Source organism: Colossoma macropomum, unplaced genomic scaffold, assembly GCF_904425465.1.
Source record: "Colossoma macropomum unplaced genomic scaffold, Colossoma_macropomum, whole genome shotgun sequence".
NCBI classification, from domain to species: Eukaryota; Metazoa; Chordata; class Actinopteri; order Characiformes; family Serrasalmidae; genus Colossoma; species Colossoma macropomum.
The window spans coordinates 18,510,422-18,523,016 of record NW_023494796.1 but is presented as its reverse complement, the minus strand read 5'-3'; the positions used below and the strand labels follow the sequence as shown (position 1 = coordinate 18,523,016).

The window sequence follows — 12,595 nt, the reverse complement described above, 5'->3', positions numbered from 1 at the left end:
TTCTACATTTCGTATACACAAAAAAAATTGAGTGGCATACTTGGCCCAAAAATACTAACATTGTTAACAAAGAGTCAAAGCTAGTAGGATCCAGTTAGCACCATCCAAATTCAGGTGACTCCAAATTTTATCAGATGTTAGCATTATTGTTTAAAGAACAAGGCTGAGTGGGGGCTGGAAGCTAAGAAACAGCCGAGATCTTGATACAGTATGATGATGAAGCTGGTTCTCTCAAGGGAATCTATACTGTTTGAGAGTTTCCTAACCCAAATCACAAATTGTTGATCCTTGTGGTTTTTGGTTGGTAGCAGTTGTGCAAGATCATTTTTGTTCATGGGTTAAACAAACAGAGTTGATTTCACACCCAAGTTCATTTCCTCAATCTTCTGTGCTGTATCAGCCATTCCTTATGTCAATGAAAAACAAACCTCTCCCATATCATGTGACATCTTCACTATAACATCCATTCAGCTACACTTGCCATCAGTCAAGTTGTTGCAGAACCACGAAACCTCGAAGCTATCACAGGAACATGGAGACACAGTTACCACAACATTATGCAATTACATGGAAGATAACACTGACATAAAGTCACCCTATTCAGTTTATATAAATATCTCAGTATAACTATACATATGTAGGCCTGCTGTGAAAGAAACATAGTGGAAGTTAATTCCATTAAACATTATTGGTCATTCCTAAATTTGCTAATTTTTTCTTAAAGCTTAAAATGCAGTCTGTCTGTACCTTTCAATATCTCTCAGTAATGTTCCTTATATTACTGTATGCAAAAAAAACATGAGATAGTGGCATCTGTCAGTGTCTGAAGATCGCCCCCTGTCACTTTTATTTCAAGCAGGTACTGTAAGAGGCCGTGGCCGAGCCGGAGCCGGTAACAGGGGCCCAGGGCCCCGTGGCTCATACCTTGGCGGTTACTCAGCCGGCCGAGGCATTTACAGCCGCTACCATGAAGGAAAGACCAAGTTGCCGGACAAACCTTATGAGCTCATGCCCAGTCTGGAGCTGGCAGCTGTTAACCCAGTGGGCATTAAGCCTGGCACAAGTCAGTGTGTAATTCGAACACAAACACACACATATACTGACACACATACATATACAACTTTCTGCTTTACTCAGGTCCAGAGGGCCAGCGAAACGCAAATGCAGCCATTGTTGCAGTTCTTTCAGCATACAACTTTTAGATTAGTGAAAGCCAGAGTATATTCCAACTGAAACTGGCTTCAAGACTACCCAAATATACTCAGGGGTGGAAAGAGAATTAAAAAAATCATGACTAAAGTCAACCTGAAATCAAAATTTACCTTTTTTTAACCTTGCTAGTACATATGCGAGTCATATTAAGCACAATTCATCATCAGAGGTGAGTAGCCTAAATCAGTACTCAGGAAAAGTATTAAAAACTGGGTAAAATAATGACTCAGGCAAAATTACCTTCCCAAAAAAACAATCTGAGTAGAAGTGCAAAAGTATTGGGTCAAAAAACTACTTAAGTACTGAGTAATTTATAGAACTTACTCAATGGACAGCTCATTTATGGAAGTCCTTAGTAAGTCCAGGATCTATCAGTGTAGGAGTTATTTACACTCTTCTCTTTCTGAATCTGTTTGGTCTTAAAATAAAATGCCAAACCTCCAAAGTCAGAGATGTGACCAATCACGAAGCAGTACAGATGTTGTCACAAACAAAACATAGAATATTTTTTAAAAAGTACATGTAGTACATGTAGGTGTATAGTTACTACCTACCTCTGTTCATCAGACAGATGTAACAACTTTTGAGCTTTGATGACATCACCTTGCACCAGTGGGCTGGGAAAAATAATATCACCAATAATATCATGTTTCACCTGCCCCACCCCCACCTATCATTGAAAGTAATCACTCAGCTAGCTCAGAGACCCTCCCAGATACCATGTTTCACTTAGAAATATGTCACAGTATGAAAGGAAAATGCATTCTAATTCACCATTAGTGACAATTAACTTGAATACAAATAGTTATTTTAAGTTACTTCATTATTCACCTTATAGAAGGGAGGTCTGAAGCTCAAGATTTCATTCAGTTTATTGGCTACCAGGTGTGAAAAGTGAAGGTTTTGCTTTGTAATTGTTTTTAAAAATTAAAGTAGCCTTGTTGAAAATTACTAAAAATGAGATTTAACTATAGTCAAAAATGTACTGTGTACTCAAGCACTGTAACTGTGAGCAGTTCATCTATTACTTTCCCCCTCTGAGCATACTTCAGCAACAAAGCAGAGTAGTAATCGGCCTGAAAAAAAAAAGGACAAGCATTTGACTTGGCTGCCCCCTACTGGACTGGAGAAAAACATCTCCCTATTTCAAAGATATTACCACCTGCTTCATAACAGAATGTGACTTTTTCCTACCTCTTCAAACTTCTGATTTTTCTTTCCGTCTCAAATAAAGCATGTCCATTCTGCTTGAACAACTTTCAGCATAAAACTATTTACTGTTAGAAAGTTGTGGAGCTGGTTTGGGCAAAGCTACGGGGCTTTTAATCACTTTCCTTACGCTTCTCTTGTGAAATCAGCAGACCTGCCGCCCTCTGTTTGAGCTGTTTGATCCCTCAGTCGCTCTGATCTCAGATCAGCGAGCCTTTCTCTAACTCCTGACAGGAATATTGTGACGTCAGCTAAACCGGTTGATCCTAAATCTGAATTAACCCGGGCAATGAAAAGAGTTTTTGTCCGTGGGAACAATGGGGATTCATGTATGTGTGCATGTGGTTTGTGGTGTTAATCTTAAGCCAAGTCACTTGCCATAACTGAGAGCAGGTTGTGTAAGTCTGAACTTCCCTACTCATTTTCTTTCATTCTCTTTGTCCTCTAGTGTTTTTGCCTAGTGTATTTATGTGTTATAGTGCCTGGCTTGAATTAGGCTTAACGTTTCTGCTCTGTTTTCTCTGTTTCCCACTGCTCTGTAACCTTGCCAGTTATCTTTATTTCACATTTTACATACGTTGCCTGTCAAACGTTTGGGACACATTGCCTTCTTTAGACATTTTCAAAGTATTTTTTCCTGTTACTTTTTAATTAAGTATGAAAACCTGCAGTAGTTTGCATAAAACATTTACTAATACTTTAGGTATGTTCATCAGTGAACAGTGTCTTGCTCTGTGTGAAGATGAGGTTTTGCCTGAATAATGATTTTACAGTTTTCTTTTCTAAATGATTAGAAAGAAGTTGTTACACAGTAACAAGTAGCTAACAGCATAGCGTTGAGTGGTTAAGTAGCTAACAGCATAGCGTTGAGTGGTTAAGTAGCTAACAGTATTGCTTTGAGTGGTTAAGTAGCTAACAGCATAGCGTTGAGTGGTTAAGTAGCTAACATCATAGCGTTGCGTGGTTAAGTAGCTAACAGCATAGCGTTGAGTGGTTAAGTAGCTAATAGCGTAGCGTTGCATGGGTAAGTAGCTAACAGCATAGCGTTGAGTGGTTAAGTAGCTAACAGCATAGCGTTGCATGGGTAAGTAGCTAACAGTATTGCGTTGAGTGGTTAAGCAGCTAACAGCATAGCGTTGAGTGGTTAAGTAGCTAACATCATAGCATTGAGTGGTTAAGTAGCTAACAGCATAGCGTTGAGTTGTTAAGTAGCTAACAGCATAGCGTTGCGTGGTTAACTGGCAAACAGCATAGCATTGCATGGGTAAGTAGCTAACAGCATAGCGTTGAGTGGTTAAGTAGCTAACAGCATAGCGTTGCGTGGTTAAGTAGCTAACAGTATTGCTTTGAGTGGTTAAGTAACTAACAGCATAGCATTGAGTGGTTAAGTAGCTAACATCATAGTGTTGCGTGGTTAAGTAGCTAACAGCATAGCGTTGAGTGGTTAAGTAGCTAACAGTATTGCTTTGAGTGGTTAAGTAGCTAACAGTATTGCTTTGAGTGGTTAAGTAGCTAACAGCATAGCATTGAGTGGTTAAGTAGCTAACAGTATTGCTTTGAGTGGTTAAGTAGCTAACAGTATTGCTTTGAGTGGTTAAGTAGCTAACAGCATAGTGTTGAGTGGTTAAGTAGCTAACAGTATTGCTTTGAGTGGTTAAGTAGCTAACAGTATTGCTTTGAGTGGTTAAGTAGCTAACAGCATAGCATTGAGTGGTTAAGTAGCTAACAGTATTGCTTTGAGTGGTTAAGTAGCTAACAGCATAGCGTTGGGTGGTTAGGTAGCTAACAGCATAGCATTGAGTGGTTTTAGCGTTCATTTGTTAAGTAGTTAAATAGCTAATAGCATATCCTAGAGTTGTTAAAACTAACTGCGTAGTGTTGTGTTGTTAAGCTAACAGTGTATTGTTGAGTTTTTAAAAAAGCTAATAGCATAGCGTTGAGTTGTTAAGTAGGTAGCAGTGTAGCATCAGGGTATTATGTAGCTAACAAAGCTTTGTGTCAAGTAGGTAACATCATAGTGTTACCTTGTAACAGAAAGGCAGGTTGGTAAGTATGTAGCATTGTAGTTTTGAGTTGTTAAGCAAAGGCGTAGCATTAAGTTGTTAAGTAGCTAACAGCAAAGCATCAAGCTGTTAGCTAGGTGCCTTCGAGTTGTTAGGTAGGTAACAGTGTGGCGTTGATTTGGTAGGGTGGTAACAGCATGGCGTCGGTTGTTAAGTGGCTACCATCATAGTCTTGAGTTTATAAGTAGCTGGGAAATGATGGAAGCTTGTCTCCAGCTAGCATTGAGCAAACTAAATCATCACACACTTACCATAGTTGTTAAGTGATCTCAAATATACTTGCTTTCATTGTTTCTGACAGTGTATGAAATGTTGTTATCTAAAATCATGTACAAAGAACATTTTGAAAATCGTTTACTCCAAAGGTGGGTTGAACACCTGAACAGTTTGAATGCTAAAATCACAACAAGGGGATAAAATGCATGGGGTATAGCACCATCCAGATGAAGAAAACATGCTTACTTGTACTTGAAAAGCTAGATGTCCCACACTTTTGACAGGCAGTGTAAATACCATTCCACCAAATATTACATATTTTCCATCACATAACATTACACCGTTGTCTTGTGTTAGATTTTTGAATTTGTACTGCGTTTGTGTTTGTGCATGTAGTGGCTCTGCCAGCTCTAGGTACACAGTACCCTGCTGTATTCTCTGCTGCTCCTGCTGCTACTAAGCTGGTGGAAGAAGGGAAGATGCACCCAGTGAACCCACTGGCCCTCCAGCATGACCCTACAGCTGCTACTGCCACTGCTGCTGTCATCCCTGCAGTCTCCACGCCTCCACCCTTTCAGGTACTACAGTGGAACCAAGTCTTACAAGGAACTATAGGCTAGTGAAAAGCTAGCATTAAAGCAGTCCACATTTTAGCTGCTCGTTCAGGTGAAGCCCCAGGGTTTGGAAAACACTGACCTATAGCTTATAAAGCATAATCGACAGCTGCTGTGGTCATGGGATTTCAAGACACAGTTATTTACTCAACATATTACCCAAAAATCAAATTTACACAACTTTAAGCTAAATGATGTCAATCAGTTAAGACCTGTTTGGTGTCAGATGTCTGCTTTTTTAGTTTTGCACTGGAGCTACAAGGCTAATGTAGCTAACAAGTAATGAAAGCTTATAGCTATTAGCTATTAGTAATGTTAGTAATATTAGTAATATTAGTAGACTGTCAAATAAACTCAAACATACGTGTATGTGTTTTTTGACACTGTATGACAAACTGTCATCTATAAAACTGGAGTAAAGTATGCCGCATAGCTCGAAACAGTGTAACAGCCATTTTGAAGCCTGAAATCTGTCTATAATTTTGTCATTTTTATAATAACAGTATGATATACAGAATTGGAAACAACATAAGCAAGTCTATTTGGGATTGCTTAACTCAATATGGCTTAAGACCAGGTGGTGATGTGCAGTTTGCACAATGCTAATGAGTGGGTATAAACGCCCATCACTTGTTAGCCACATTAGCCTTGTAGCTTCAGTGCAAAACTCAAAGATCAAACTTAAGCAGAATTTTGTAAAGGAAAAGACATATGGAGAGTTTCACCACCTCATTCAGGAGCTGTAACCTTATGAGAGCTTTTGGATACTGCTTGGATGATTGTAACTCAGTTTGAGCTCCGTTTGAGCTTCTGGAGATGCTAACACATTTATGAGAAAGCAGAAGGCAATTTAATCCTGTTACCAGCAAATGTATATATAAAGTGCATAAATAAAATAATGACGCATTTTCATGATCATTTTGTTTGGTGTGCAAGATGTCATATGTTATACATGTGACTGAATTAATTTACTGTCGCCCAAAACACTGCATGAATAAATCGCGTTAGGTGTGTAAAGGCTGTCAGGCTTCACATGTCCGAGAACAGAAAACTAGTAACTACCATTCTGTGCTGAATACTCAGAGGTCTTTTTAGAATAAATATTTGAAGCCAAACTAATTTTTTTGCAGTAATTTGTGTGCATTTTAAATGATCTGGTCGGTAAAATCTTGTGGGCTGCGGAAACTTTTGTGGTTAGTTGTGTGAGCTGCAAGTTAGAAAAGGTAGTAAACTAAACTTGCTTTAGTAGAACATATAGTGACAACTACTTGTTTTTGTATTATATGCTATAGTTCAGTGTTTCCCAATCCAGTCTCTGCAGCTTGGGCCATCCAATGGGCCCCAAGGACTGGGTTGAGGAACACTGTTCATTGTCATCTCACTTGGATGACTGAATCTGTAGAGAGCCACCAATGATGTCACTGGGTCACCATATTCAGCTAATATGGAAACCAGTTTGACAACTTCCCAAACATATCCCCAGGTTAGCAATGGAGAGAGCACATAATTGAAATAATTGCCTACCAAAAGGCATTTTATTGTGTTAACATAACACAATATGTGTCTTGAGCAATACTGGAAGCAATATGGGATTCACTCAGCAAGTTCTCCACCCATGCAGTGCTGCTCACACTTTGACTAGAGAACAGCCAAAAGAACTGCAGTATTGCAGAGAATGGCAGATATTGCAATACTCACCTGTTTTGAGTATTGCAATATCTGCCATTCTCTTCAATACTGCAGTACTTTTGGCTGTTCTCTAGTGGCATGGATTATAATTAGTTTCAGTCAATAACAGAATGTGTTTGAACCTGTCTTTTAAATGAATTGACGATTCCTGCTTAGCATTGCCCTTTTTGTTCCTTTTTAGTCAATTTCTGTTTACTGTAACTTTGGCTTGACCGCAGCTTGAAAAGAGAAACATTTCCCAGCTCATGAACTGACTTGATTTTTTTAGATAAGGTTTAATGGAAATAATGGAAATGATGTGTCTCCTTCGCTTCCCATGTCCCTCTTCCTCTAGAGATTCTAGGATTAGGTGTTTCCCCATTCAACCAAATAACTCTGTACCCAATGTTGTTGCTTGATATTATATGTTTTATGTAGGCTATGTTGTAGATGTAGATCAAGGGCTTCAGTTCAGACCAATAAAAGTAAAAACACGCCTGTACAGTAATGCTAATTTCTGTTAGTGCCTCTATGGGATTCTAATAGTACTTCAGCACTTGTGGGTCCAGATGTGATCTCACACTTATGTCATTAACATCTATTGGCTAATGACAAGCTTGTTGAACATTAGCCAGTGTTAAGGAGTGCACCATCGCCCCCCCTACTTTGTTCGTTCCCACCCTAATAGAGCTACATGTCCACCCACATTTAGCCCAAAATTCATCATGGTTGTTCACAGACATTCTCGTTACATGTCTGGACCTGTGAGACAAGTTAAGGCTCATTTATACTCTCTTTACCTACAAAAAAGAATACGCCCCTTTCAAACATTGTAACCACCACTGCCCACATACTTTTGCGTGTCCTTTACGTTGGCATGGATGTTAAGTAAAGCATCCACTAGAGGGCAGTCCAGAGTTAAAAGTTCCTGACAACAACAAATGTCAACGGTGGAGGAGGTGGTAATAATGTACCAACTATGAAAGAGTCAAAAGAGATACCATTGTAGACTGTGGTGGTCTTTGAGGCCTTTAGATACTTTGTGACATGTGGACAGAGAATTCCTGTCACTTATATTACCAGAAATTTATATTGCGTCTCACATGAACTATTGGCTACACTGTCTCCACGGTTTCTGGTGGTACTGCTCCTTTTCATCTGCATCCATAAGCTTTCAGAAAACGTGCCCATGCAAATGAAATGAACGCAGAGTGCGGACAGGCTTCGTCCGTATTTGTATTTAACGTTAAGCATAATTCAGCCTTTACAGCTAAGCTAAAGCTGATGCATGTGAATGTTCTACATTATATATTTAGTTTGTAGACACTTGCTTATCCAGTGTTTTTTCTGAAATCAACAGTATTAGAAGTGAGTTTGTCTACCCTTTGCTGCAGTAACAACCTCTACTCTTCTGGGAAGGCTTTACACCAGATCTCGGAGAGTTGCTGTGAGGATTTGATTGCATTCAGCCACACGAGCATTAGTGAGGTCAGGTACTGATGCTGAATGACAGACTAGCTCATGACAGGTATTGGATGGGGCGCCATCACTCAGATGGGGCAGATGGTTTCTTTGCTTCCAGCCCAGTGATGGGGAGCTTTAAAGCCTTCTAGCTGACATTTGAGTATTATGACCTTAGGCTCCCTTTCTATTGGTCAGTGCTTTTCTATGGAGATTATGCAAGCAGCGTGTGTGCAATTGATCAGCAATGAATACACCTTAAAGTAGCTGAATTAACTAATTAGAAGGCCTGCTTGGATACTTTTGGACATAGAGTGCATATCAGATGAACACTTTTCTGCTGAGTTTCAAGATTGTAACCCATTTTGTTTCAAACTAAAACTTAACAGCACAGTAAAAGTCTTCCTACAGTATTTTAAAGCGTCAGGAGTAAAAATAAGCAGCATGTCAATACTAATAAATGAACTTACAGACGTTTAGTTCCCTGAAACCATTAGGCCTTCTCTTAAGGCCTAGAAGGCCCTGAGGGTTCCCCACTGGGAGAGTCAAAGACACATTTCCACTATGGTGGGCAAAAAAGAAAACTTGATCTTATCATATTTCCTCCAAATGTCTCTTTACTTATCACCCTGTCTTTCTCTTAGGGTCGTCCGATCACTCCTGTGTACGCGATGGCTCCTAACGTCCAGCGGATCCCAGCGGCAGCTGCCAGTCTGTATGGTGCTGGCTACATGCCCATTGCCACCCATGCTAACACGGCCACCCTTGCAGCGCTGCAGAAGAATGCAGCCGTGGCAGCAGCTTACGGAGGCTATGCCGGGTACGTGCCCCAGGCCTTCCCTGCTGCCGCCACCTTCCAGATGCCTATTCATGACATATACCAGACCTACTGAGATTACCCACCATTGACCTTTGACGTGCGTCAGTCCCACTAAGCAAAACAACCCAAAACTGCTGAGCTACACCTTCTTATGATGTACATGAAGTCTACTGACCAACCGCCTGCTAAAAAAGGCCAAAGACCTATTTCAAATGACCCAAAAAAGTAATCCAAACCAACAACTACCCAAGATAGCTGTCCCCTATGACCACATATTGCACAGATGAAAAAGTGAGGCAACCAGACCTACTAGCCTACATTTTTAAGCCCAGAGGTTTTGGCTATGTTCTTGCACTCTGTCAGACCTACTGACCTATCTTCATCTACTGACACATTGCTTACTCCAGGCATCACTGCAAAAAGCACTGACCTAGACTTCCGTAACACTGGACTGGCTGGCCTAGAGCTACATCAAACATGAATTACTGTATCTTATTTGTAGTCCAACCTATGACTGACTATCCTCAGACCGAAACTAACTGACCCAGACTGGAAGCACAAGTGTGGCCTGCTGATATCAGTGTGAGTGCTACTAATGTTCGTCTCTCTGAAGGACACCCTCATTCCTTTTGTGATACCTCCTGAAGCATCTCATCTCCTACAATGTGACCAGTGTCCAGCCCCCCTTTCCCTCCTGCCATATCCATTACTCTACAAACAAAGAGCCAAAGTTTATCACTCCTTCTGTGGTTCCAAAATTACATCTCAGACAGAGTGAAGCAAATCTAACCAATATTTTTCCTGGAACAATTAATCCGGTCTGATTCTGCAAATCTTAGCAAGCTTAGCTAGCTTGTTCAGCCTGGTTGTCTTCTAGTGCTCAAGAAAAGCTTGGGCCTACGATAAGTGTAAGAATGTCAAAGAAAAGAGGCATGACTAGTCTTTCATGCAAATAGTTGGTGAGAAATATTGAGTGCTAAAACCAGCAGAATCAAACATACTGACACTCCAGCTACCACTAGACATTCTGAACCTTCTTGAATTTTGAGGGTCATAGTTGCCCCAACACTCCTCCAGGTGTCACTTGTCAGTCTCCAAGAAGAATACTGAAGGAACGTTCTTATATTTATGAACCTCACATACAAAAATACAGCTTTTTTAATTTCTCTATACGCCATTTTTTCTGAGGAAAAAAAAAATTGCTAAAAAACAATCAATTAAAATGAGCAAAATAAAGAAAAAAAATAAGTTACAACTTAACTGCTGAGCAGAAACCTAAACAACCACTGAAGAAAGACAATTCAAAGTATTGCACGAGTTTTTAATACACAAATGGGACTCGTTTTCTTGAAGTTGCCACCATCTGCTGTATAGGTTGTCTGACTATGAGTCTAAATGATAACACCTAAATAACCACTTCAGACCTTTTTATTCTTTTACGGTTTGTTGCGTATTTGTTATTGACTATTGCTTGTAACTTTGCTGTTTAGTTCACTGTTATTTGAAGGTTTTGAGACAAATGTTTTAATGTATGGACTATTTTGACATGTCAGACTTATTTTCTTGTAAAATTCGAAAAGAGAAAAAATGAAAACGCAACACGGGAACACAGACGATAAACAGCCATTACATTTATAACACATATACACTCAATAGCTAAATATGTAGAGCATGTTAACTCTCAGAAGCGGGATGCAATACCTCCATTGACGAAAGTATTTTCAAAGACGTGTTCTGTTTTCTAAGAGTTTTTTTTTGTGTTGGATTGCTGTCCAAGAATGGAGAACTTTTAGGACCAACACTGCGTTTTGTGTTGGTGGGGTAGCTCTTCCGTGATATTGCATTGTGAATGTACTGACTAGACTGAAGAAAGTAGAGTTTTTTTTTTTTTAAATAGGTGGCAGTTCAATAATAACTGCCATTATGTGCCATTGGGTTTGTGTCCAGACTACCAGCTGACTGTGGCCAAATTTGACCTTGTCTGAGCACTTTTTGTGTTTAGACTACTGTGACTATCCAGTCTTAATCTCCAAATTTAGACTATTTATCTTTTGTGAAACTGTAAAAAAGTGCCACTGAACTCCATTTTATTGGCTCATCTGCAAAACATACACTTGAAACACTGTCCATTTGATAGAAGAATGTTTATATTGTTTATTTTGCTTATTTACGTTAGCTTATTTTATGCGTATTTTCTGAATTGAACAAATATGACCAAGATTTTTTTCCCACCATTCTTGTCATAGTATGTTCTATGTATGACTGTCCGTCCATGTTTTTTTTTCCTTTTTCTTTGTGTGTTTTTCTCCACATAGTACCATGTGTAGTGGATTTTTTTGACATTGTAGTAAAGTGCACTTAAACATATATTAGAGTGGGAGAGCTGCATGGACCTTGTAAACACAATTAAAATGCAAGTGTCTTGTAAGTTCATGTAATGTGTATGTGCGTGTGTCCTGGACTGGCAAACAGGCACTTTTATTCTTTGTACTGTGTTATTTCATTTGATCTCTTCCCCCAGAGAATGAATGGGGCTAAACTGGAACCAGGGAGCTCAGAACCCTGCTAGAAAACCCAGCACAGACACCAACCAAACCAGCATATGTTGTGTTTTGGATGCTGGCATGCTGGTTAATCAACATGACTAAACCAGGACCAGGCCTTCACTAGACCAGCATAAACCAGCTTAAACGAGCATGGAATGCTGCTGTTTCTTTTAGCAGGGAAAAGTCTACAGCTATTATATTCCTAGGATGCATCGTTATACTGTCCCTAAGACTGCTGCATGTTCAGTGTAGCTGCATGTCCAGTGTTGAGATTTTGTCCAGCTACAGCTTTTAATAGTGACTAGCTGCTAGTGAGAAGTTGTTAGCTGCTAGAAACTAGCCAGCTGTTGAATACAAATAGCTAATATCTAGTAGCTAGTGAACTAGCAACTATGAGCTTGCTACTAGTAACTAGCAGCTGCCAACTAGAAATACTGTATTTGACTTAATTCCAAAGTGAGAAGCTCATAATTACATCATTTCTAATCTCTGGCATGTTTAAGCTACAAAGTGAGAAAAACAGGATTGTTAGTGACAATCTAGCCAGCTAACGTTAGTTATATAAGCAATAGCTTTAGCAGTCATGATGTGTTCTCCAAAGCTATAGATTTAACCAACTACGCTGGCTGGATGTTGACTGATCTAAAGCAAATCTCTTTTAAAATTAGAGAAGAGGTACTTTATTATTGTTGCATGAGCAGCCATTTTGATTTGCTGAACTCAAAGTCAGGTTCCTGAGTTGGAATTCCCATTTGAGAGACCATTTTCTTGATTTTTCCAAGTCAC

General features: G+C 39.6%; 1 protein-coding gene across 5 annotated transcripts in view; it reads left to right on the top strand.

Moving 5' to 3' along the window:
* Positions 1-11,696, top strand: part of rbm47 (RNA binding motif protein 47) — a 65,901-nt gene extending 54,205 nt beyond the window's left edge. For 3 of the 5 annotated variants that reach the window (XM_036583048.1, XM_036583047.1, XM_036583046.1), the window contains 3 exons: positions 857-1,063; positions 5,097-5,278; positions 9,088-11,696. In XM_036583048.1, coding sequence (XP_036438941.1) covers positions 857-1,063; positions 5,097-5,278; positions 9,088-9,336 — 638 coding nt within the window. In that variant the 3' untranslated portion in view covers positions 9,337-11,696. The remainder of the gene's footprint in view (positions 1-856; positions 1,064-5,096; positions 5,279-9,087) is intronic. The other 2 variants (XM_036583049.1, XM_036583050.1) reach the window with 2 other exon arrangements.
* Positions 11,697-12,595: the final 899 nt, after the last annotated feature.